This window comes from Acanthaster planci, linkage group LG19 (genome assembly GCF_054643075.1).
Source record: "Acanthaster planci isolate LZ-2023a linkage group LG19, COTS_SCS, whole genome shotgun sequence".
NCBI lineage: Eukaryota > Metazoa > Echinodermata > Asteroidea > Valvatida > Acanthasteridae > Acanthaster > Acanthaster planci.
In genome coordinates, this window is record NC_141795.1 from 6,904,218 (window position 1) to 6,931,925 (window position 27,708).

Genomic DNA, 27,708 nt, shown 5'->3' on the forward strand with positions numbered 1-27,708 from the left:
GGGGGTATCAGCTCATTGCAAGGTACATGTAGGGTAGGGGCCAGATGTGGGAAGGGGTAAGAATATACCAGTACATGCAAACTTCCAAGGTATATGTAGAATTCGCTCCCCGTAGTGACAGAAGCAATATAATGACACTATATCTTCCCCTCCCCCCGCAGGAACAAGAGAGGGTGCAATTTTCCCAGCAACTGAGGCTCCTTGGGTTGGGACTGCACATCACTGGTTCACAAACGACTGTGAAATGCACGTTACAGTTGCGTTGTTACTTGCGCACTCCCCACCAACATGGCCCTTTTCAGCCAATGATGGGGTGCTTCTGCTCAAAGCGGATTATCAAGTGCTGCATCAAATTTGACTAAGAAAATTAAAAGGAGCTCATACACAGCGTCTCTCTTTGCTCACATTACCAGCAGTGCGACATTTCCGCTTAGCATAATACGTTTCCTTGATACAGGACACAGGCAAATCGCTCAGTAACAAGGTGTGTAAAAAATGTCATTTATTGCCTTTTGCAACTCCACCCACATTCCTGCATATTACCTCGTACAGTTTGTGGCCGTTTCTCTAGGGGGCGTTCGGAGATCTGGATGTATTCCTGTCATCCTCGCCTCTCGTCGATCCCGTCTTGTGGTTCATGGTCGTGGGCGGGATTATCTTCGTCCTTGCCACCTTTGGCTGCATAGGAGCTCTCAGGGAGAACATCGTTTTACTCAAAATCGTAAGCATCAGCAATGAGCATTTTGACACGTGGCGTAAATCATACACAGGGAAACTCGGAGATTTTGCCATTTTAAGGATATCTACTCTACATTTCAATAGCTAACTGTAAATATTTGGTTGCTGAGATGAAGACAGAGGGTGCCTGACATAAAGACAATATTTCAAAAATTGCTCCAGCTGTTTGTAGTTCTACATATAACTTAGGCCCTTGTTTTTTAATCATGGCTTCTTGTAATTTGTCAACTTTGCCTCAGGCCAGCTTTCAAGAACTAAGTGAATATCGGCCAGATGTTTACTCTTCACATTAGGGCATTACCGATAGACGTTTTTCTAGTTCCCCAACATGGAACTTCTTGTCACGCTGGAAATTTGTTCTTTTCTTTACAGTATAGCGGTCTGCTGGGCTTGATCTTACTGCTTGAAATTGGTGGAGGCGTGGCTATCTACTTCTACAGAGCTGAGGTACATGATATTCTGTTCACTTTTCTAAACACTGCCATCATGATAAGGTACACAAGTTGCCTGGGCTCAATGTTGTAGGGCCGCCACCGGTTTGTGGCACGCAGGGCACCGGTCTGCAGTGTGTGCCATTAATCAACAACAACAACTGCCACTGGTAAGCAGAAAACATCGGGTCAGCATGTGGTCCCGATGAGTGGAAATCAGTCGTGACTTGATCACAAGAAAAAAAATCTCATCTACATTTACATTTACATGTATGTGTGTATGTATTTTGAGTGACAGCCTGATATGTCAAGCAGATGGACTGCCTAAAATCGCCTCTACCATACCTCCAGTATCACAACCATACCTACAATAAGACATGGTCTAAATGGAAACGACTGACTCAATGATCCATTGATGTGTGTGTTGATGTCAGCCGTATCCAAGTGGTTTTGGCACAGCCACATTTTCTGTACAATTGGATTTTTGGACCTTGTTCCTGCGTGATGTAGGCCCCTAAAATTAAAGTCATCAATCATGATGGAAATTATGTTTCAACCACAGACTTTTAATCCATTATGGATGATCAGCCATAAGAGTCCTGCTTTGGTAAACTTAGATGTATCCTCCCTTCCCTGAAGTGTCGTTAAACTTTTTTTTTTATTGCTTTTGAGTCTGTGGGGTGTTCACTTTTGACCCGTTGTGGTATTTGTGTCGCCATCAATCTCTCGGCAGCTAGTCTTATCTTCCCTTTACTTGCTGTAACCTCATACTGACCTCTGACCCCAATGGGCCAACCTAGACCGAGACCTGAAGCAGAAACAAAAGTCCCGAATTGAAGTCGGGCCAACTTCACCTGCGCCTGTAGCGGGGTCTCTCCCAGATCCTCAAAGAATCCTCAAAGGGCATAGGAGGATTTTTCGAAATAAAAAGACAAGGTACCTGTAGAGCCCAGTCGAAAGTTCAAAGTGAAAGAACATTCTCTCGGTTTCCAGCACAATGCCGATTTGGGAGAATTTAGATGCAGCAAAAAGACCAAAGAATTTTGGGATTAACAGCCAGTGTTCTACGGTAGTTGAGACCATCATAAGATCAGACGCAAGACCAGACACAAGACCATGCACAAGTAACAGAGTGAACAGTGACAAGGGAATACTTTTGTTGCAGTTCATTTGAATAGCTTGTGGCTTGAATACCGACTGGAGGTCTTGTGTTGGTCTTGTGAAGGTCTTAAGCGGTCTGGACTACAGCACTGTTAACAGCCACTGAAGTTTTCCAGAATTTCCACATGGAAAGGGCACAAAAAGATGGAAGAACATGGAAGCCCAGCAGAGTTCATTGTCAGATTTCGTTGTCAAGGTCTTCCATAGATTCAGATTTGAAACTGTTGTTTCCAACAGTTAATCGAACCAAATGATTTTGAAGCAGACATCTAATTTTATGCACCCTTGAGCCTTCAATAGATTGGCTAATCTGGCTACAAGCATTTATTCAAAAACAAAAACAGACAAAAGTTCCAAGAGCCCAAATGGTCATGCCTGCTGTGTACTGGTAGTAAAAATATGCCTTGAATGCACATGTTGCCCGTTGAGGTGATTGTAGGGACCCACACTGCTCCACTCCTGTCAAAAATTGCAGCACCCCTATTTTTCATTTTGGAATGGCCCCACTACTCAGTCATGTACCTGCACAAGTCATTATTCAAGAGTGACCACACTCAGTGTGGTCTTATAGACCACACTGAGAGGGCATCAGGGTGCAGACCACTAATTCAAGGGAGAATTTTTGACCAGCTCATTAGCATTAAAAGTGCCCCCAAAAAGGAGATTGTTTGGCCCCCAAAATGGTGAGATTGTGTAAATCCTTGCTAGGGTCAACTCCCTGGGTCTTTGAGCTTTCATATGAGAGCAGAAGGGCTAAAAACTAGGGTTGAAAAATGGTCCTAAGTTCTGAGAAAGTTGAGGGTTGCCACTTGAATAATGGCTGCAATCAGACTTGGGAAAAATCACTTTCATGGGGGGGGTGATTTTATTTTGTGGGAATAATTAAAAATGTAATTGGTTAACCCACAAAAAATTGAAAAGAAATTGAAAGATAAGTGACCGGACAAGAATTTCATTTGTGTTTCAGAAATCTCAGGGATGTTGGCGTGCATGCTATTGGGCCCTGAACGGTGCTGATTTTACACTGTTTTCAATGGGGTTTGAATTAGTGGACTGGACCCATCAACAGCATCTCTCTCCATTGCAGGTGTAACATGATCATTTGGAAAATGTTATTTGCAAAGTTGGAAACTTTTCCAACATCCACGTACAACTGAATTGTTGGAATTCTCAAAAGTTTCTAATGTGGACGTGTGCCAACTTTGTGGTGTGTGTTATTTTTTTTACGGACATAATACATATTTGTATGGGTGACCGTAGGAAAGACTGGTTGAATCAATCTCTTGACATCTCTAGCACTGTGCATGTAGGAGGTGAAACTCTGTGAACGGAAATAACAGGATATCGGAAAATGAACCAACTCCGCTTGTTTGGAAGTGTTTGGTTTGCCGCATGCATTTCTCTCACGCCATTCACAGTGGCTTCGGAGAACAAAATCAAGTTCTTCTGTTAGGTTTTATTTTGCCCCTGCTAGGGTTGATTACTTTGTAAATCCGAAAAATATTACAAAAAACCCTAAATTGGGCTTTACAAGAAATGTGCTCCATATATGCATACCACGTGCACAGTATAGTCGTACAGACAAGTTACATGCATGCAGAGACAATGTTACTACGTACACAATTTTAAAAATTCCTTATAAAAAAAATATGAGCACTTCTTTTCCATTATTTTCCAAACATCTTTGCTCATGTTCATTTGGGCGTAAAATTGACTTCCTATCTGTGCGTGTACATTACTTGTGGAATTAATTTAATATTTTGTGAAAGTGTAGAATGTGTGGTGTTGTCGTACATCTTAGTGGTGACTAATGCAGTATAAAGCTTGTCCGTCCTCTGGGGAAAACATGTGGTATTGTGATTTCCCAGAAGGCTGCTTCATTACCCATCCCAAGGGATCAGGGACAGGGTCATGGAACCGGTTGCCGTGGCAATGCCTTGAATGGCTTCTGTATCTGATTTTGCGAGCCCCTCTGCCTTCCTTAGATTTTCATTACAGCTTAATGATCAAGACAGATTTGATACTTGAAGCTGAAGAGCCACCATTCTTTTTAATGGTTTTAAGTTGGTTGTTGATGTATTGTGAAAAAGGTACACCAGTAGATACCAAATTTGATGTAGATACCCACATGATTTGATTTGATACCATCGATTTAGATACCCACATGATTTGATTTGATACCATCGATTTAGATACCCACATGATTTGATTTGATACCATAGATTTAGATACCCACATGATTTGATTTGATACCATCGATTTAGATACCCACATGATTTGATTTGATACCATCGATTTAGATACCCACATGATTTGATTTGATACCATAGATTTAGATACCCACATGATTCGATTTGATACCATAGATTTAGATACCCACATGATTTGATTTGATACCATCGATTTAGATACCCACATGATTTGATTTGATACCATCGATTTAGATACCCACATGATTTGATTTGATACCATAGATTTAGGTACCCACATGATTTGATTTGATACCATCGATTTAGATACCCACATGATTCGATTTGATACCCTAGATTTAGATACCCACATGATTTGATTGGATTTGATAAAATATATCTGTAAACCCACATATTTTTATCAGTTTTGAAATACATATTATAAAGAATCTACTTTATTTATTCTTTATTTCGACATATTATTACTCAATTTGACTTCCTAGCATCAGAAGGAATGATATGGATGAACTACATGGACATGGACCGACCGGTTCTGATACGGTGGTAGTTCTCATGGAATTCCACTGTGAAAGATGTTTTGAAGGGTTGGTTTCTCAAAGAAGCCACACATGTACATGTACCGTATATCACTACATGTACATGGTGATTTCGCAGCTCAAGGTGTTGGACTTGCCTATTACATGCACTGGTATATTGGACAGATTCATAACCTTATATAATATTAATTGATATTAGCTGCCAAGGCAGTGAAATTCATTGGACACAAGATGTCTTGATCCACCCCCACTCAAAATTTTGTATGCTACTCTCTAAACAAATTTATTGAAAGAAAGTCTCGTGTGCACATGTATGTAACTCTTGAATGCCCATTGTGCCCCAAAATAGCCCGTACATGTAGAGTACATTGTAATTTTAATAATGACACATGTGGACATGTACCGCAGAATTTGACCAATGAGGCTACAGACATGAAAGAATCACTGCATTGGATAGCAATGAACAGTGTACTTGTACTAAAACAGGACAGGTCTCCAGTCTAGTATCTCGTTACCCGGCACATGTCACACAAGAGGGTGGTGTGGGACAGGAATAGATTCATCTGTCCTCATCATGTGGCGGGAAGCACCACCTACATTTCCACCGCTGCACTACGTCGATTGTTGAGTCATTCGGTTATTTCAACAGTTGAGGTTCATTATTTTAGCCTCACCAGGTTCTAGTTTACATGTAGTAAGCGGTTTTTGTGGGCTTCTGTTATTCATTTTATTTTTTCCCCCAAAATTTCAATAGCAACATCACTGAAAATGTACTGTATGATATTAAAAACTGTCAGCTCAATAGGGACTTACTATTGAGGAATAGAAATTGGTCATTGCTTGTTCGCTTTGTAAAGAGGCATTCTCTTGTAAGATTTGTTTAACCTTTTGTGGGTTGGTGATTAAATGTAGTGGTATTTATGCATCTACTTCAGAAAGGGAAGAAAATACCTGCTCTTGGCTCACAGAGAAAATATTTGATGGACTAAATTTGAACTGCCACTTTCTAAAAAGTGAAACTTGGTGACCAAGCAAGAAAATAAAAAAAATGATTATTAAATTCAAATTATCTGTCAGGTTACGTTGTGTAAGTCACTGATATAAACATTGATGCGACAATAGAACTTCTTTGAAAGCAAACGAGCACAGCTCTTTTTTTTTTTTTTGAGTTGAGTGCACACCTGTTTCAAGCAGGCACGCGAGCTCATTATTCAGATAGCCCTGTTAGTGATGCATTAGCGTGAAATGCGCTTATCTGCCTGAAGAGAGTTGACCCCCAAAATAGTGGACGCTTTGTGCATCTGTTGCATTTCTGTCTCAGCAGATGACGTCAGCTGTCAAGGGTTTGAAAAGGTTTCCCAGATGTAATGCCCCTTTCCTAAACCAGCTTCCTACAGTTCTAATTGACGTGAATTGCATGTTTTCGTTTTATTACCTTTTTTTTCAACAAGACCGAGGTGGCCACTGGTTTGAGTCCAAAAATGATGCATCCAGAGATTTTCCAAAGTTTGCCTTTGTCCGTATGGTTCAATTCATGATCAGGCCAATAACAGGCCAGGGTTTTGAGCAATCTTTATGTGATTGACACAGTTATTTTGAAAAGTTTAATGGAACTCAAACTGTACCTTCATCCCCAGCAGAATTTTTTTTTTACCTATTTCACAGTCCCTAGGAAAGCGTAGTTGAGTACTATTGCCCTCAGTTCCGGTCAATATACAGTACATGTGAAAGTCTAATAGTGCACTGCTGAATGCTATGGCACTCGGATTGGTGTTTGTCGCAAGACAAAACAATTGACACACTTTCCTCCTTTGACTTGTATTTTTCAAGCTTTCTTTTCTTTTGATGCCCAGATCGAAGAGAGGATAGCCGGCTTTTTGACAGATGTTGCCGTCAAAAACTACCGATCCAACGAAGACTTGCAGGACATCATAGATGCATTGCAGTCAGGGGTACGTTAGGAATTATTTTTACTCATTTTTCTACGAGCTTCTCTGATGATTTATCACCTAAAATTTGACACCTAAAAGCTGCGACTTGAGGCCTGACACTTTAGTGGTGTGTAAAGCCGCATGCTCAGAGAATGCGAAAAATGAAGTTGATTTTGTAAGGTTTTTTTTTGTGATGAAACAAAGTTTAATTTTTGCTGTGCTGTTTTAAAACAAATGTAGCTTACAGCACAAACAATTTGGAGTGCTCAAACGCTACAAGGAAATATGTTCCTCAGTGTCAACTACGAAGACAACTGTAACTGATCTGTTTTCGGTTTCATCAAAAGGAAGTCCCCACAGTTTCATTCTCTCATCTCTGTACTTGACTTAGACTCTGAGAAACTAAGGAGGATAATTATTGACACTTGATTTAGTCACATGTACTCTTTTGTGTATGTACACGTAGCTTTCTTGTTGCGGAGTGAAAGACTACAATGATTGGAACATGAACATTTACTTCAACTGCTCCGAGGCGATTGTGGGTCAGAACACGAACCCAGAGGCGTGCGGCGTGCCCTTCTCCTGCTGCATGGAGGATCCCGCGAGCGGAGTGGTGAACACGCAGTGCGGCTACAATGTACGGAAGCCCGATAGGACGGTAAGGTGCTCAAACCGGCATGGTTGCCGGAATTCAAAAGGTTTTCTTGTATTTCGTATGCCTAATGCCAAATTTTCCGTGGATCAGAGAAAAACAGACTTAATTTCCCATCTCTTACCCGAAAAAAGGACGCGTTGCTCCCTTTATAAGCAAACCATGTTCTCTCACTTGAGCACACATTCCTTGCGTGCACCAAAAAACAGAATTTTCATTGATTCTTGTTGGCAAGGAGATAAACGGGTATCACATCATTACTCATCATCGTACTAGTCACTGGCATGACATGAGAGTAGAATGATTTAAACTCATTAATGCTTTGTAATGTGGTGGTCGAGTTGTCCAATAAACTAATGACAAGTTAGAAAGGAAAATCACTGGTTGCCCGTAGGACTAGCAGAAGATGTTAAGGATGGGACTTTTACCTGTTCAAATGTTTAAATGAAAAAAAGTTCCAAATCCGTTTACAGATTTTCCTAAACATTTAAACGGAACTGTCCCTTATAGAGGTTTGACGTTGTGATTGGCGCAATCTGGAATTCAGTTTTATTGTAAGCGATGCCTGTTACATACTATTTGTTTTCCCTTCCTGCATCCATGTACTTTTTGAGAAAAAAAGTGGAATCTAAAACAAGAAACATTGCTTGTTTTAAATGCTCTAACATCAATATACATTTTTACATAGGTTGGATCATGTGCATTGTTGTAATAATTATGCGTGGATTCGTGATTCTAAAACAAGAAACATTGCTTGTTTTAAATGCTCTAACATCAATCTACATTTTTACATAGGTTGGATCATGTGCATTGTTGTAATAATTATGCGTAGATTCGTGATTCTAAAACAAGAAACATTGCTTGTTTTAAATGCTCTAACATCAATCTACATTTTTACATAGGTTGGATCATGTGCATTGTTGTAGTAATTATGCGTATGAAAACACTGAGGTAGGCAGCATTGGCCTCAGTAAAATGTTGGCTAAATGTTTAAATGGTATTGGGAAAGTTTTTGTAAACGTTTTTCAAATTAAAGTTAAATTTCCACCCTTGGAAGGTGTACTGGTGCTCTCAAACTTCAAGCTCCAACGCGGCATTCCGTGTTGGAAGCTAAATGCATTCTATGGAACAAAAACAGAGGCATCTAGCCTGTGGATTCATTCTGCAGGAACCTGACACAGTGCCCTTTTAATTTGCCACACACAGCAAGTGAAGAATCAACCAACGCATTCCAAGCCATCACAGATTAACAAGCATTGGAATCCCAGCAATTTTTTTTTCTAATTTCCACAAAGCAATGCACCCTGTGGCTCACCTATCAGCTCTGGGTGTTCCTAAGCAATTAAGCAGACATCATTAACGCTGACTGACAGAGCTGCTGTCTCACGTTTCCCCTAACTATTGCCGTATTATTTTAAACAAGGGAAACAGCTGCCGGAAGAAGGTGTAAGAATTCCAAACAGAGGTTGATATCGCTAGAAATGAATTCATGGGAGGGTTTTAGACTTCTGTGGATAGATACGCGTAATAGACAGCATGTCACTGGGGGGGGGAGGAAACAGGTGAAAGTAGAACTCGGCTTAGTACGAATGCAGCTTGTTGGATTGAATCTGAAATTCTACCCCTTTTGATCTCTTGATAGGTGAGTGAGAGGTCTCACATCTATTCATCGGGTTGCCTGAATGCCTTCAAAGGCTGGCTACAGACCAACCTGGTAGTGGTAGCGATCGCCGCCGGGGTTATTGTACTAGTTGAGGTAAGATGACTAACTCACTCAAAACTCATTCTGCCTCAACCCAGTCAGTCAATTGGTCAGTCAGTCGTGATCATTCAACTGGATAGTATCAGTCAGGTTTGGCTGCTAGCACTAACTGGCTTATTTCATTTTTTTCTGTGTCTTCCAGGTCTTTGGGTTCTGCTTTTCCACGTCCTTAGTGAGCGACATCAAGCGCCAGAAAGCCAGATGGCGACACTGAACACCAGAGGGCGCCAGACACACTCGCACAGGTCCCTCGCGCACGTGACACCACTCACCTCCAGCACCAATGATGGTTTCTAGTGACCATAATTTGTCAGGTCTCATGATGTAAAGTACTTTTGTATTTCAGTTATGCCAGTTTACTCTGAAGGTGGACCTTCCGTGAGTAATTTAATCATTCCAAAAAGATTTGACCTAGGTCTTTGGAACAGTGGGCACTGTTTTTTAGACAAGCAACAGTACGCTGCATTTCAAGAGGCCATGCCCCATAAGCCGGTTGTCACACCTCCTTCCCAATGCCACACCCACTAGACACTGCTTGAATCGCACAAATAAGCATTCATCTGGTCCAATCCTTGTGCACGAATTATTGTCACCAAACGACGAGGTGAATTTTAAGTTCTATTTTTTTTTCTCATTACAAATATATTAAAATGTGCATATATGCGTTTTTCTTTTATGTTTGAAAAGGTCTCATTAAACGGACGCTCAAAATAAGTACAGTTTTGCCATTACAATTAGGGTAAGCTAATGTGTGTATTCAGAACTAAAGTTGATTTGAAGTCGTTATATTAACACTTTATTTTTCCTCCATTCTTCAGTCAATTGTTGTGAATGAAGCATCTAGAAGATGGTATATTTTACGTATTTGTCAGTAGAGGTTTATTTCCTATGCATCATACTCAGCATTTTCCTTTTTGACTGACTTTATTCCGAACATTACTCAGATTGTATTGTAGCTGACGATATTTGTTGAATTTCCAGTAAAATGTTTCCACAGTGAACTACCCATCAGCTCAACATGTTGACAAAAGCTGCATTTCTTGTCCAGTACATTTTTTTGTACACAAGAGACTAAAATCAATCATTTGACGAACGTAGTGGGCCAAGAGAAGTGACCAGGTTGTCGACCATTGGTTGATTTTGCTTGATAGCCCATGGATAACGAACATCTAGTGATCAACCAATGGTGGCTTATCAAACATGTCCAAGCTGTCTGCTTAAAATGTTCCATGCACATGCGGCCAAAGTGCCCGGTATGTAAGGTCAGTCATGTTTTCTTGTACATGTATGTTCAAGGTCCAAATGTAAGCACAACATCCCCCCCCCTCCAATGATGAATGGTTTGGACCATCTAGTCAACCATTTGAAACCAGGCTTGAAGGGCTTGGTTTGCACCACTGGATATCCGTAGGGGATTTCATTTATCAGTTGAGGGAAGCATTCACATGAAAATAGTTGTCCAAGACCGAGACTTCATTGACTGTGTGCACCACGAGATTGGCAGAGAACAGTAAAGAGGGATTGATGACGAGGTTTGGACAAAAAAGATCAACAAGGAACATCTGAGCATAACCGTACTTCACATGTGCATGGCTGAAAAGCAGTTGACTCGTGGTCAACCGTAGTTCGCATCCAATCTTGCCCTCTGTCTACTTGAGATAACGTTAGTCACGTTGACTTGTTTTGTCATGTGTAACGCATTCAGGTTCCCTACCTGTGCCTTCTTTTGTATGCAAGACTTGGGCAGTTTGTAAGAAACTTCATGTATATATGTAAGACGCACAAGTCCTGCAGCCCTTCCTCAAGATGTTTTGTAGTAACAGTATTTGCCTGTTCATGTTGTTGGTGAATCCAAATATTGTAGCCGCCAAAAAAGGGGAAGGGAGAACTATTCTGGACTTTTTGCACCCAACACTGCACCACTCTAAGCATGGGAAAATTCACCATCGAATCTAAAAAAAGAGGAGAAAATTATGCTTTATTTCCAATGATCCCTTTACTTAATTTTACCGCACTCAATATTCTTATTATTGTACCGTAAATCATAGATTGACATGTTGTGATGATTTGATTATGCTAAGTTGAGCTTGTTGGAAACAGTAGGAATGCATACTAGTTACACGTAGCTCCTAAACAAGCCTTAATTGGCATTTCCCTGCAGTGCGTAATGTGAACGTGAGGCCCACAGAATGTTTGGTGGGCGAGAAAGTCTTTTGAAGTAACGGGGAGAAACTGTGATTAATCTGCCCCTTATTCAAGTTCAAGTCAGCGTGTAATCACTTTACGGGTGATACATCTGTTGATTGTGGCATTTTTATGGGGGAAAAAATGAGTGGGGAAAATTGTTCTCTGTTTAGATTGTGAATGAAATGACTGCAATGCCAGAGTTAATGAGCAAGGTCAAGGAAGGCGACAAGAATTCCTTGAATACACTTTGTAATTTTCTCCTGCTTGACACCATTTGGCCAGAGGCTGGATAAATGTCCTTTTTGCATTGAAGTTTTTACAATTCATCTGACTGGATATACCACATATCCCATGTCAATTTTGTAAGTCCATTTGAGTGTGCTTGACGATTGTATCTTTTCTTCACTGTGTTGTTTGTTTGCAGTGTAACAGGTTGTTTGTGCTTGTTTACGTGTAGGTAACATTTCAGACCAAGTTCTTTCAGAAGGGAGAAATCAACCCCCCCTTCTGTTAGCCCCTCCCCTCTCGTGCTGTGCTCACTGAGTGTAATAGGCCTAGAACATAATAACGGGACTTTTTGTTTACATGTGAGGGGAAACGTGATCCACTGAATCCCTGGGGGAAAGTGCACATGTTTGAGGTCTATTTGTGGAAAAAAGTTTAAATTCCCCCTCCCCCCAAGTTGACATTTTGCCTGCTTGTTGAATATTTTCCTCAGTCTGGTTACAGACACTTGTCCATTTTTAAATCAGAAGAAAAGAAACATATCAGTGCGCTTTGCATTTTAAGGGTTTGTTGTTCAGGGTTTGTTCGTACATCAAGCATCGTTTGGTCCATTTCTTTTGAGATGTTTAGCAAATATGAATTCTGAAAGTGTATAAATGTGTAAGAGTCATAGTTATATTCTGTACTTTGTATTTTAGAACTTTGTGTTATATTTGTATAGCTGTAAATATGATGTAATGGGCTTTCTGCAACTGCTGGGGTTGCGAAATCATCTTTTTTAGTAGGTTTGAAAAGGGTTAAAGGTCAAAGGTTCAAAAGTTGACCAACCAGATTTGCATAAGCACTGGGCTGATGTATACAGAGCCTCTAAAGAAAGAAATTTGTCCGTTGCGGGAACTGTTTGTTCTGCAAATATGGATTTTCTCCATTAACCATCTTGCACTGCGTGTAAGTGGATGTCAGATGTCCTGCTGCTGAAGACTTGAATATGCTTTGCCATGTTATACATGTGCTTTGCAAGTCAATCATGTGTGGTCTGGGAACAGATTCCTTGCTTGGCGGAAGCAAACAGTTCGTGCAACATCTTGCTGCAGGTGCCATTCCAACCAGCACAAACCTGTGGTAAGACCTGTACATTGATTTGGGCCACCGTGACAGCCTGTGCTGAAACGGTCGATAGTCAACTGTAGCCCACTTATGAAAACTATGGCACGGTCAATAGTCAAGGAGCTGAAGTGTCACATGTTGTCTTAAGTTTTACTATTTACAATCCAGCTGTGAAATAGTTCAACCTCCTCTGAATATAGATCTTTAGCAAACATCATAATGGTAACTTCCAAAGCTGAATTTGTTACTCTTTTAAAATTTTTTGAATTTTAAGGATATCTTTTTTGAAATACATTGTAACAAAACAAAGGTTTACGGAATGTAAGACAGGAAAATAGTAGCAACTGAGCATTTTTCATCAAATTGTCACATTTAAATGCCAAAGTAGAATGTATTTTATTGTTTGTAGATTTCATGAATGTGGGCTCTGGCACAGAACTTTTGGTGTTTTCATTGTAACCAGGCATTTTATGAGTGGACAAATAGTTTTTTGTGAATTTTCTCAACTAAAGGAACCATAGAGTAGGAATTACAAAGGCATTATGCAGTGATCTTAAATTGTGTAACTGCACAGCCATTTCTGGGCAACATGAGAGTAGTGAATCATAAACAAGGTTTTTTTTTTAACTAAGTAATGCACAAAATGGAATAAATATGTGTAAATAAAGACAGCAGCAAACACAGTTGATATTCTTGTGTACATGTCGATGGAGCGCTTTGTCACGCGTTTTGCAGTATTGGTAACTCAACGAAAGGCAGGGCTGTGATTGCTCGGACTCTCTCATGAGGTACGGCCCTCCAAATAAGCCATTTGCGAGTTAAATTTGAATTTTTTTTAAAATGTGTACCAGATTTTTTTAAAATCTGGTACACTGAGTCATTTGATAGCACACAAACATAACAATTTTAATTCCCCAGACTAAAGACGCTGTTGCTATACCTCGTGATTGGTGGCAAGCTTTCGCTTAGCGACCACCATCTCTGGAATGGACTGGTTCCTTTGTGCCCTTCTTGTCCATTGAGAACAGTGTATTGTTGCAACGTGCCTCTTACGTTACTACGCAAAAGCTTGCCCTGAATCACGAGGTATAGCAACAATGTTTTTAGTTTGGAGAATTCACATTGTTATGTTCCCGTGAATTTCAAGAACTCAGTGTACCAGATTTTATTCAAAGGTCACTCGCAAAAGGCTTATTGTGAATCTGCGAAATTGTAACTACTCAAGTTTTGTCAGTCGCTTGAACTGTAAGATTCATATTATCACAGCCATATGGAAAACAGCTCACGCCTTGTAAGACGTTAAAAGCTTCTTTTTTTTTTAAATCACTGAATTTCAAAACTTTCATCATCACAACCCCTCTAACAGACGCAGCATTACTTTCAAATACAACATCCACTCTCCATTAAATTACCACTCAAATTGTTCTCATTTCTATTGTATGTACTAAACATTTATATTGCATTCGTAAGTACTATTTTTTTTGTTTGAAAAGCAAACTGTACATGAACGCCGGTTAATACTATGGTCCGGGTCTAATAAATACTGGGAAGAATTTAAGCTTTGTACACGAACTCATCACACATGGTATAGTTTTTTTGATGCATGCATTTACATGGGGAATGTTGTTTTTAACCCTTAAAGCAAGGAAACAAAATGGCTTGTGTACTGAGGGGATCCAAAATTGAGAGTTACTGAGTGAACCACTAGGCAATTACTAATGTGGTCGCAATTACTAGGAGTTGGAAATGGCCTTATGACCTGAAAAAAATGACAGGATGCCAGTCTACCGGTAACACTGGTCCCTGGTCCCCCAATCAATTCCTGCTTCTGGGCTGGGAACCAGTCATCTGCATTGATAATTGAATCATGACCTCATTCTTTGAGTTAGAACTGCTGTTGTTTTTTTTCCAAACCTATGCAACTCGAGAGAGGGTTTATTCAAAGGATGACAATACAAACTCTCGGAATGCAATGGAAGTCACCAGCTTGTGGCTTTCTGCTTTTCCCATTCATGCCCATCTTCTTTCTAGCCATAAGAAAGCAATTTGAGCTTGTTAACCATGCATGACTCTGTAGTCTTTACGACTAGGGCTTCAGTTTTTGACTCTGATATACTTCTGTCTTAGACAAAGCCTTGAGTTGCATCCCAAACTGTCCTCCAGACTTATGGCTATGGCTGTTGTCAACTGGCAAAGATGCAGACACAAGATTCAGACACGTACAGCCCGTGAAAATAAGTGTCGAGAATCAGCTGAGGGCATCGGACTAACAGCGTGCTTCCCGCAGCTGCTGTATCACTGTTTCCAGTTTCATCGCGACTCCTCTGTCGCCCTCTACCGCCAGTTTACCTGCCATGTAGGCCATGTAGGGCCTGATCTGGCCCGTGAACATGGCGTGCAGGTCAAAGGTGGACGTGGTGAGCGTGACATCGGGCTCGGAGGGTGGCTCGCCCTCGCCAGCATCTCCCGACCCTGAAATTGAAAAAAATATAAAAAGAGGCATTTGCTTCAGGAGAACCTTTCAGCCATTTCTTCCATTCGGAGTCTACTTGAGAATCCAAACAGCAAATGGAGCAAGTTGGAAGGTGCATAAGTTGACAGCAGAGGTCATCAGATGGATACTATTTTTGCATTTCTCCAAGTGGGTGCCAGCTCACTGACTTTCCAGGCAATGAGCACGAGGCTTTTTTTCTGACTGCAAATTTGAAGTGCCTTGGAAAATCTGGTGGAGCAAGGGTTGCACTGTTCTGGAGAACGAAATTTATCAGAAAAAGGATTTTTAAAGTTTCATATCCAAGTACTGCCCTTCAAAAATCAAAGGCTGTTGATGAGTCCATCTCAGACTAGTCCTGTCACAGGTCCAGCATCACAGGGTGAATAATGACAAAGGAATCCTTTTGTTGTGACTTGGATTGAGACTGGATGACTTGACTTCTGATGGACTTTCACGGACTTGTGACAGACCCGACAAAATCTACTCACCGCTCTTCAAATCCAGGAAGAACGTTCCTCCGCTGTTGCCAGTCACCACAAATTTGTAGACAGCTTTCACGTCTTCTACGAGTGCCTCATTGAGAAGTGGTCTGACGGAAGTGAGGAGATCCTGGGGTGTGACGACAGGTAACGACACACCTCTCTGGGCTGGGCGGGGCTGGGAGGGGGTCAAGGGACTTGGTGGGGCAGTGGGTGGGGTTGGCATCTGCACGAGGTGGGACATGGCTGATGTGATTTCAAAATAGAACAAAAAAATTGAGATTAAAAAAAATTTGAAAATTGGATCCAACCCCAACATTGACGAAAATGACACGTTTACACAAACCAACTTCATACTATATTAGCTTTATGAGTTCCAATTAAGTACTCTGAGGGCATGCTGACCACTGTAGATAATATAGATTACCGTTTGCATTGGGCAGTATCGTCAGAACTTTTCACGAGAGTAGTAACAAACTGTTGCTTGCTTAACGAGATCAAACAAGCCGTCAGCAGAATCAAAATAGCTCTACCTTTGTCATCATAAACATAGTATTTCTACTGGTAATATGTAAAGTTTTTTTGACCAGTTCTAAATATTCATAAGTCCATCCAAAGATGCATGCATTGCACAGCACATTCATAAACACCTGGAAGTGATCAGGCCATGATGATGTCACTTCTATGTGCTGATTGGACAATGACATGTCTCATGAGAATATGCAGTGGTGTGCCACATTCGGACTAATGTCAGAGTCATGTTTTTTTATTTCATTTCTCAGTCATCCCCAGGGATCTAGATCAACAAAGCCGAAGTTTGAGTTATAAAGAGAAAAGAAAGACACTGTAATTTAAACGGTAATCCCAACAGATTGATGGTATTATAAAGTAGCAGGCTTACGTGAGTACTGGCCAGAAATGATCTGACTAAAGATAGTCCCTAGTTTGTCCACACTGACCCCTTCCACAGCTTCCTGGACGACGGTCACTTGAGACCTAATGAGGAAGAGGCAAGGAAGCAACAAAGATGTTACAATGCAACGCAACGCAACAAATCTTACTAGATTCTAGTGAAGACACACTCCAAACGTTACAAGATTTTGTAAGTTCAACAAGTTCAATCACTCTCAACTGTTTGTGTGAGAGGAATGCACCCCTGATGTGAATGTGATTGACTTAGATTTAGACGGCAGGGGGAAGATTTCAGGCAACCCAATCCAAAGAGCTGACTTACACTTCCACCTTGCTGACTTCGATGCCCCAGTTGTTAGTAGTGGCGTTCATCTCTTCATGTATCAGTCCGTTCACAAGGTTCTTGTCGTTCTCAATGGCCTTCAATGAGCGCGCGGCAAGTGTGTTTAGCAGGACAGTCTGGGCCAGGTTGCGCGTGGAGTGGTTGAGGTCTTGCACGCTGGCGATGGACAGTGAGACGTCTTTGGTGCGGAAGTAGACCGTGGCACCCACCGAGATCGCAGCCCCGTCTGCTGTGATGAGCTAGAAAGAGCCGCAAATGTGAGCAAATACAGACAAGTTTCATGAAGGAAATTGGAAGGGCACATTTGGGACAATGCTATTTCAGTCAAAATCGATTTCATTCCACAAAATCATTTCTAAACCTAACCCCTTAGGGTGTATGTAACATCACATTGAAATCAGAGGATTGGGACTGTTAGGGCTATCATTGATGTAATCACAAATCACAAATGAAATCAGGTTTTCACCTATAGTGAAACTTTCAGACGATAAGTTCTCTTATTTTGTCAACTGACTCAAAATTCTCACAGCATGGCACTGTGAAATGTACTAACTTTTACCCCCTTTGAGTACTTCAGTAGGATCATTTGCCAACCCAGATGGGGCACATTAACTCCCCCCAAGGACTTTTTTTGCATTTATTAAATTTTGGGAGTACTTCAATTTTTTTCTTCTCCAGAGTTTCCCAAACCCCTAAAATTCATCCTCAGACCAGATAAACCCATAGAGAAATCATGAAATATGATTGGAAATCCCCCTATCTGAAACTTTGGTTCTAGATGAACTTTTGAGAGTGACCTGCAAAGCAGGTTGTGATGCTAAGCAATCCATCTCCTGCTCAGCCACTTTGTGACAGTGAGTCCTGTCTTTTACTCACCTGCTGTGGAGGAACGTTGAAGGCTCTGGTCCTCATGTCCACCCTCCGCCACTTGTCGATGAACGGGAGGACTATCACAATGCCTGTACGGAAATCATGTGATTAAACAACAGTGAGACTGTCATGTGACAAAACATGTACTATTAAAAACTTTACAACTTTCAAATCTTGTTTTTGTGACAGCTGAGAGCAATTTCAGAGAACTGCTAAGCTCAGAAAGAATTCACTTAGCAGAAACCAGTCACCAGCCACGATGCTGTGCAATGTTTATTTACTACATGTACATGAATTTTCACTCAGCATAGAAAGTGGTTGAGCGATATTGTTGATTCAACAGCCGCATGGAACTCAGCCAATTTCATAGAGAACCACTGCATATGTGTTAAAATATCTGAGTAAGACGAACTTTGGTCAAGATTTTTTGCAATATTTGCCAGTCAAGATACGCACCTGGACCCTTGGGTGGTTGTAATCTGCCCAGTCGGAAAACCACTAGCCTCTCGAACTGCTGGACCATCTGGTGAAGATGAAAAGTGGAAGTTTCAAAGTGAAATTATGGATAACCACCCCTCGATGAAATAAAGAAATATGACAGTACATGGCATTCATCTCTACATCTGAAGTGGAAATCAGAACAGTGATGTCATTATTGTTTTAGCAACAGAAAATGGTAAGAAGAAGTAATTCCCAGTGAAATGTATAAGAAAAAAGCATTCGCCCCACTGTGGTTACATGTACAAGTAGTTGTCAACTTTATGGCTGACATCTTGCATATCTTATCTTTTGGGGTTGTAGTAGGCAAATATTTATATAAAATTTGAATTAGACAATTAACAGCCCCTTTCTCTTAGCTCTGGACATGGCTATAAAACTGGGTGAGAAAAATCCCATATTGCCCCTGGCAGCATCAAAGACGATCTGATTTCTGGGGTATTTCCGATATTAGTCTTGGCTCAAGCCCTGAACACGCATTGAGCACTTGGTATAAAATCTCTCACCTTGGAAAATTGAGGTGTGTCTTTGCGTCTGTGATTTTTAAGAATGTTTTCGGGTACAGACGGGAATAACATTCACAGAAAAAAAATTCACAGGAAAAAAACCCAATTATACACATCTCTCCAACACATGTGCTCCATTTCTTTAAAAATTGTCAAACAAATGAAACGTTCATGGCAACATCTTTATCTGCAACCAAGGCCCTCCTCTAAAACGTTACTCTGATTAAATTTAACACAGGATGCAATCAGTCTTGGCTTTGTCTGAGACATTTTTTACAGCGCCAGCCGGATCTGCAAACAGAATTTGTCGACCCGGTTCTGACGCAAGATGACTTCCTCCATTGCCATTTCTCTCATCAAATTTGATTACGCTGTCACGAAAGCAGAGCATTAAAGGTGGGCGGAGGACGTCGAACAGAGGATCCAGAAAGGGCGGCTTTGTACACTGGTCCAGTACGTATGTACATGTACATTTACAACTCCTTACTATGGTAACACTTAATCATTACTTTTAAGTTTCCTAGAGAGCTTACAAAAATAAAATCCAACCCCCCTTCCAAAAAAGGAAGAACCAAATAGGAATGTACGGTTCACAAATTGAAGTTGCACATGAAATATGCTGCTTTGGTACATACAATTACATGTTATTGAAAACAAACATGTACCGTATGTTGTAAACAATACAGAAAATTTTTGAATAGCTACAAAAACTTAATGAGTGCAAAAAAAATGTCTAGTATGTAAGTGTACGGTACATGTAACTAGCCGGAGACTAGTAAGGAAATTGCCTGAGCATGAAGTGTGTTCATGCTCATGTACATCTCATTAGATGACAAAATTCTGTCGATGTGGAAATCCCAATTTATCCTTCCAAGTAAGACCAAGTCCTCTCTTTTCTGCTTTAAAAAGGTAACCCCCCCTGTAATATCTCTACCCCGTTCTCCTCCAATCAATCCACCACGTCCACATCTGCATGTAAACATCTTCCAGGGGACCCGGACATTTTATCAGACTGGAAATCAGTGCAGCAGCCTCCCTTTGGTCATTTTCCCTGTTCTGCAATTCTTGCTAGCTCTTGCCCGAGTCATTCAACCCTTCCGTACTTTGTGTGTTTGCACCGGTTAATGCATGGGATCTTGTCAGTCCTCCCTGCCTCAAATCTTGTGCACGTACAACCGGTGCTAATGGGTTTACGTATGTTGAGGGTTCCGCTCGCCGCACGGGCGTTGTTTCAGGAAACTTCACGAGGCAAACACTGGTGAAGAGTAATCTAAATCAAAGCCCCAGCAAATTTTTTTTTCGAATGAGAAAAGCTAATTGTTTTATAGGCTCGAGAGGGATTTTATTCTCACTGTCAGTGACTACAACCTATTTCTTTCATTGACAGAGAGGCAAGGAAAGTTTCAGATGGGTTTTCTATGGACTCTAGTAAGAGAAAGGATTCCATATTGGTCAAGGCACATTTACGTGTATCTCAGCACTAAATTTAGATTAACTGTAGGCAGCCAATGGAAGTTCAAATGGGCAAATGCTGATAAAATTTTGAATAGGATTTGACATGGTCTTTTTATGTTTTGGGCTTTCTTACAAATGTGATTTCGCAAATGACGGTTTAATACTGTTCCCCAAAACAGGAAGTCTTGTCAGGATAAGACCCAGGCCCCCTCGTGGTACTGACTGCAAGCACTTTTTATTTTTTTTCTCACACAAAGACACAGTCGTCACATTTTCCAATCAACCCACCTGAACCCCCCCAAGAAAACCTACATGTATTTAATTAGGAATTTCCCACGTGGGAAAAGTATCCAGTTGCCCCAAGCATTTCTGTCACGAGCACTGAATTGAGCTAGAACAAAATGCAGGCACCAAACTCGATTTGTTTTCCTCTCCGGGAGTCAGAGAGAAAGCCAAAAACTCCCCGGAGGTTTCTTTCTTTTTTTCCTCTTCCTCTGATAGATGGAGATTTCTTCTCACTCGCTGATTACGATTCTGGTTGATGAATATTGCTAAAACGCCTGGACGGTTTGCGGCGTGTACAGTTTAATGGGAATTCACTGCGTAGATGAGGAATTACTTTGTCTGGAGTGGGTCTGCTGGATTGCGAGTTGCTGGTTTCAGGTCCCTGGGAATGTGTTTTCTGTTCTGGAATGTGTTAAAGTGCTGCCTCGGATTAACAACTTCATGCATATGTTAACAGTTTTTTGTGCGCATAAAAAAATTATTGAGTTGCCTGAAAGGGAAAGGGTCAGAAAGTTAAGATTTCAAAAATGTTGTAACAACTGATTTCGTATTTCTGAAATTAGTTTGTAGTTTTTCCCCCAAAGAAGATAGTTGTACAAACTTTTTAAAATCAGTAAATTTGTGGCAGTTCACCAAAAAAATGTGAATCCACACTGTGCTGGCATTTTTTTTTTCTTTCAACTCAAAAATTCTAGATATCATTTTGAATGTAGCAATTTGTTACTTGTGTTCAAGGGGGAAGTCAACACTGCACGCAGAGAAACAATCAAATTTATGAAAATTAAAGAGCAGTGTGATATTTTAATCAGTGTTGTAGTTGAGACCACTTAAGACCTTCACAAGACCAAAACAAGACCTCCAGTCTGAATTTAAGCCACAAGCTATTCAAATGAACTGTAACAAAAGCATTCCTTTGTCATTGTTCACCCTGTTACTTGTGACTGGTCTTGTCCATGGTCTTGTGTCTGGTCTTGTGTCTGGTCTTGTCCATGGTCTTGTGTCTGGTCTTGTGTCTGGTCTTGTGTTTGGTCTTGTGTCTGGTCTTGTGTCTGGTCTTGTGCATGGTCTTGTGCATGGTCTTGTGCATGGTCTTGTGTCTGGTCTTGTGTCTGGTCTTGTGTCTGGTCTTGTGCATGGTCTTGTGTCTGGTCTTGTGTCTGGTCTTGTGTCTGGTCTTGTGTCTGGTCTTGTGTCTGGTCTTGTGCATGGTCTTGTGCATGGTCTTGTGCATGGTCTTGTGTCTGGTCTTGTGCATGGTCTTGTGTCTGGTCTTGTGTCTGGTCTTGTGTCTGGTCTTGTGTCTGGTCTTGTGTCTGGTCTTGTGTCTGGTCTTGTGTCTGGTCTTGTGTCTGGTCTTGTGTCTGGTCTTGTGCATGGTCTTGTGTCTGGTCTTGTGTCTGGTCTTGTGTCTGGTCTTGTGTCTGGTCTTGTGTCTGGTCTTGTGTCTGGTCTTGTGTCTGGTCTTGTGTCTGGTCTTGTGCCTGGTCTTGTGATGGTCTGGACTACAACCCTGATTTTTAATGAGGACAGGCATCCAGTCTCACACCACATTATTACTTCCTTTGCTCCTTCAAGCTTCAAATCCCAAAATCAACATTCAGGATTGTTGTGTTTTACCCAAAACACACGGCTAGGAACGTAGCCATATTCAACGCCCAATTAGTGTCTGTTTATAGAGTACACATGTACCGGTACCTGGCTTTTATATCCCAGGCCCCCATCTTCCTGTCTCCCCTTCCCCCTCCCTGAAGTCACTGTGACATAGAATAAAGGCCACAGATAGTACAGTGTAAATGCCCACCAGCTACAACTATGAGTTATTCGGATCACTGACTGCTGCGTCAGGATTTCTGGCAAAATTTCTTTCCGACCGGTCATGGTTTTTAATTAAAGTTCCCTGTGCCCTGCGGTAGCGATATGAACATACAGGAGACTGGCTCACATGTGACAACCACAAGGCCATGCCAGAACCGTGTGTCACTGAATACAACCTGGGAAAAAAGATTCCCCGAGTGAGCGCATCAGCATTTCCAAAATTTGCTAACTTAGAAAATATTGCTTTATACAAGAAACTTATGATCTTTCTGCAAACAGTGCACCTTCACGGCAGGACCCACCAACACTTGTACTTCCAATTTTACTTCCAAATATTGATTGACAGAGATAAAAAAAATGTGCAAGCACACATGCATGTACATATACCGTATACCATCCCTCACAAGTAATTGAGGGTAGGCATTCACCGTGTTCAGGGGACAAGTTCTTTTGTAGGGGGGAATTTGAACCGAGTTGTGGGGACATTTCTGAGTCCCCACAACATTTTTGGTCCTCACAAAATAGGTGACATGTCAAGTGTATGTCCCAACAACTACGGTGCGGGAGTTTCTGTATATCAATAAATTTACTGCCAAATAACTTTACCCAAAATATGTATGCACTCACTTGAAAGCATGTAGGCATATACATATAAGTACATAATACAGTTCATGCGAAGTCAACCAACACTTATATGTAGTAATACTTCTTTGACTCCTAACGTCTTAAATGTAACTTAAAGAAATCTTACACGGTTTAGAACCAAGAAGTGAGGTTTCCTCTCACCTTGACAGCTACAAATCCCGAGATAGGAAAAGTCAGGAACACCACTAGGAAACCCAGGATGACGACCACCGATGTACAGATGCGAGTCAATAGCGGAGGAGTGTAGGCTGCAGATATGCGTGAACATGTAGCAGGTAGGAAAAAAAGGGCTGTTACTGAACCAGGCGCAGTTTCACTCAAGATGGGGAAAGGGAGGGTTTGACTAGTCCCTGTATCTTTTCAAGATTTTCTTGCATCGAGCAAAAGACTTCCACATTTGTGTCATAAACTTTGAAATTTTTTCCAAAACTTAAATAATTTTGTACAAAAATTCCAAGTGTTTCTGAGACATTTCCAAATAACTTTATTTCTGAAACTTAGACTCTGAGCTATCAATGTCAGCGCATCGAAAATTCCTCGGTTGCAAACATGAGCTTGGTACTCTAATTGCACTGAAGTGCAAAACCCTGTGGCCCTAATTCAGGATTTGTGAGGCTCCTTAAAATGGAAATTGCCCAGGGATTTACGTAGGGTTAATAGAATTGCCTATCGCACTCTCTGGAAAATTAACACCCTTGCCAAATTTGAAATTCAAAGACTGCTCTGTGGTAACCCTTTCAGTTTTGCCAGTACCGTAGAATGCCTTGACGACAGGAAGAGAAAAACTTGATACACTTGTGGCTATATATCTTCAATTACTGAATCGATTTAAACTCAGTTAGGAACTAACGGGTAAAACGATGGCTGAGCGTCTTGTCTGGCAAGGAATGCAGGCAGGTAAATCCACAAGAAATTAAAGTGTGAGACGGCAACAATGTGGTGGTTTTAATACAACCTGGAATCACCGCAACCAAGCTACCATACACAAATATAGATCTAGTCTACGATAGACATTATGTACGGATGTTATGTACATTATTTCTTTCTTCCTCATGGATACGCTTGAGTTAACTCTTTGTACATTTATTGTAATGACATTAACATAACAAAGAACAGCTTCTGAGACGCCAGCTCCATTTTTTCTACATTGGTCTACATTATTATACAACAATGATTCATCTCTATTGCTTGATTATCTCAGCCAGTAATATTTGTTTCATTTAAAAGTCACACACGAAGCTTTCAAGTTCTGCTTCTGACACGATAGAAAATTATATTTGGGGGGGTTAAAAAATAGCACATATATTTTCCAGTTGTTTTTATGGTACAAGTTGATATTACAAGATGATTAAACTGTCAAAAATGATCAAAGTCATTTTATTCCCCAAGAAAAGGAATGATTGGCCAACTTCTAGTGCCAAGGGAATACGGCCGTTTCACAATAGTACGCCATCAAGAGTTTGCAAAGCGTTAGCCAATCATAATGTGCGAAAGTTGTCGACTCAATGCGGGTTTGGAAAGGGTCGACAAATTTCGCGCGTTATGATTGGCTAACGCATTGTAAACTCTTGGTGGCGCTCTATTGAGAATCGTCCGCATTGGGTTAAACAATATTTGCCCAACCCCAGCACATGCTACAGGTGAAAACATCTGAGCAATGCTACAGAAGTACATGTATGAGGTCACTTACTTCTCTCTTCTTCCAGGTAGGGCGGCATGACCTTGCTGTAGGTGAACACCGAGTCAAAGTTGAACGGCGAGCTGAAGTCAATGGCGGCGCTGTCTTGGGACGTGGAGTCCCAGTCCGACCTGGGCAGGCGGCTGTACTTGACCGAGGAGGACCAGGCGGTGCTGGACTTCATGGTGGACATGCTGATGGACATCTGATGAAATCGGAAGGGTTTCTACTGTTACAAGGTTTGAGCTTCGTCTCAAACGAAACCTTGTCAACCTACAGGTATTTTGATCCGAGAGACCCTCTGCTCGCTCAGTGATGCAGCCAGCAGAGTACCAACTACATGTACAGTTTGGTGACTGTTATCCCACTTGCTACTCAGAACATCAGACAGGATGGACAGCATCAGTCACAGTGCAGAAGATGCAAGAACACACAGGTTGCTCCGTTTCAACAATATTACTGTATCCATGGCCTAAAGTGTCATCGATGATAGTTCAAATGCAACGCCAGACGACTCATAGAGCAAGGAGCATTTCCATCACGTTGCTCAATTCAGCACCGGTGCCTTTACCATGTCTACAGCATTTTTTGGAGTCAGACGGTATTTCATCCTATGAGAAAAAAATTGCCTCTGTGTTGATTTGGCAAGATGATCGGATGCTTGTCTCCGTTTGGTAACAGTCTACCAAGAAACATGCCCAATATCCAATACTGCGTGGAGAATAAGTCAATCTCAGAATGTCTCACGGTCTAGACCACACTGCCGCCGATGTTGAGACGGGCTAGTGCAAATGTGCTCAGGGGATATTAAACCAGAACCCCAGGAATGCACAAATGCGACGGAACGTGAAAGTACGAGACAAGATTGCGACAGCCATCACTCACAGGCAACCTTTTTTGGGGGCTTTCAGGATTAATCCTCACAGGCTAGTCAACAGACTTCCGCCAAATTTGCCAAGGTTATGGAGAGATCGGGGGATGGTTGGGGCATTCACAGAGACATTACTCCCCCTATCGGTGTCGTGGAAGGTTCCACTAGCACTGAGCACATACAGTGTGCTGGTGCCAGGCTGTGTAATGAGCAAATGAGGTACCAATTATCACGGCCTTTCATCTAATGATAATGTTTTGCAAAGGGATGTACATGTACCAGAGTTGTAATGACTTGAGTCAATGACTTGACTCGAGTCACCCAAACTCAAATCTCAACAGGTAAATGACTCAACTCGAGTCTGACTCAAGGTACAATTTTGGGTGACTCGACCCGAGTCTCAACGGGTAAATGACTCAAGTCTCTGCAACCAATGGACTCAAGTCTCTGCAACCAAAGGACTCGACTCTCATGGAAACTTGAGTACAAGCTTATAAGACTCAAGTCTTAAAAAATCTGACTCAACTCAACTCGACCTAATGACTCGAGTTGAGTCACAATGTTGAAAATTCCTGATTTTCCAAGAGTTGTGCTTCATGAATTTTCAAAATTCCAAGAATTTCAACCTACCAGTATTTGTACTTGAGTTTCCAGTTGAAGATGGGCCAAATGTGAACAAAATATAACAGACTGACCACTTTCTGTTTTGGGCCAATCAAATTCGTTGACTTGTCCCTAACTGCATGTTTCTTACATGTAATTCCCTGCCTTATCCTTAACTAGGAAAAAAGGAAATCCAATTTCCAGATTTACCCCAATTTTCAGGATGGTGGAAAACCCTGATTTGAAGAGAAAAAATATCGAATACCAGTATAAGGATCTGATTTAGGGACTTTTGGGAGACACAGAGGTGAGATTTTTCGCTGAATCTTAACCAATTTTGGAACAAATACGTACTACAGTACGTACATGTACATTTACATAAATTATTTATCGATCCATTTTTTTATTTATTAAATACATATTTGCTGAAACCATGGAAGAATAAAAACAGCCTCCAACTGAAAGCTGATGAAGCATGGACAGACTTGAGTTTAGTACCATACTTGCGTGAATATGGTAGGCTAGTAGGCCTACATGTACATGACCTACATGTACATGTACATTCTTCACTGTTATACCATGGTCATACATGTACATGTAGATAGTGAATTCTATTGGTCGAGACTTGATCGAGCGATATGCAACCAAATGGCACCCTTGGTTTCATATCGAGTGCCATTTGCCCTCTAAGGTATACAAAACACCATGGACCCCGTCACGGCAGGCAACAACTGTTAAATGTTTCACTGTCACTGACAAAATACCAATTGAAGAAAAAGTTAAAGTCATCAATCATATGCAATCTTCATGTTGGGCGCGATCAACCAAACTGCATTCTGCATGGAACTTCCAACCTTTACCATGCATGTCATGCTCAGAAGGCTGATGGCGGAATCATTGGCAAATCATACACTAAAATCAAACGATCGTGCGTATCGACCAATCGTGCCCAATATAAACATGATAAATCACGATAAGTACTCATTTTACATACATGTACTTACGGTAGGCCCTGCTTGGGCGGCATATTTTTAGCCTCGTAGTACTAGTGCCACTGGGCAGGGTAGGCCTGACCTGGTGGTAAAAGTGTGGATCATTGCTGGCCGAGGTCTACTATTTTCGGCATGGAAAAAGCCCCGATCATGCTGATCCCTTACAGACCCCTTCAGCTTGACCACAACGTACCTGAATTGTTGCAACCCGGAATCCTCGACATTTAATTTTACAACAAATTACAAGATGTAATTGTAAGCTCCCGGCTGCGACAGTGCGAGCTCCTGAGTTTTTTCTCTGCTGCATGTATATGCATGTGCA

The 27,708-nt window shown here is 41.2% G+C and overlaps 2 protein-coding genes across 9 annotated transcripts; one reads left to right on the top strand and one right to left on the bottom strand.

Moving 5' to 3' along the window:
- LOC110977562 (tetraspanin-17-like) lies at positions 1-13,628 on the top strand. Its single transcript, XM_087129858.1, has 6 exons — positions 1-721; positions 1,111-1,185; positions 6,930-7,028; positions 7,474-7,665; positions 9,302-9,415; positions 9,564-13,628. The coding sequence occupies exons 1-6, from the start codon at positions 638-640 to the stop codon at positions 9,633-9,635; spliced, it is 636 nt and encodes a 211-aa protein (XP_086985984.1). The 5' UTR covers positions 1-637; the 3' UTR covers positions 9,636-13,628.
- On the bottom strand, positions 13,065-27,696 carry LOC147795987 (stomatin-like protein 1). 8 transcript variants are annotated; one of them, XM_087129849.1, is made up of 9 exons: positions 27,580-27,696; positions 24,933-25,125; positions 23,384-23,490; positions 18,495-18,561; positions 18,045-18,127; positions 17,148-17,407; positions 16,815-16,909; positions 15,923-16,159; positions 13,065-15,412 (listed from the first exon to the last, which is right to left on the bottom strand). In XM_087129849.1, the coding sequence occupies exons 1-9, from the start codon at positions 27,691-27,693 to the stop codon at positions 15,207-15,209; spliced, it is 1,362 nt and encodes a 453-aa protein (XP_086985975.1). In that variant the 5' UTR covers positions 27,694-27,696; the 3' UTR covers positions 13,065-15,206. The 8 variants fall into 8 exon arrangements, with proteins under 8 accessions (XP_086985975.1, XP_086985982.1, XP_086985981.1 ...); XM_087129856.1 differs by having other exon boundaries at positions 24,933-25,531; XM_087129855.1 differs by having other exon boundaries at positions 24,933-25,631.
- Between the last annotated feature and the right edge of the window lie 12 nt (positions 27,697-27,708).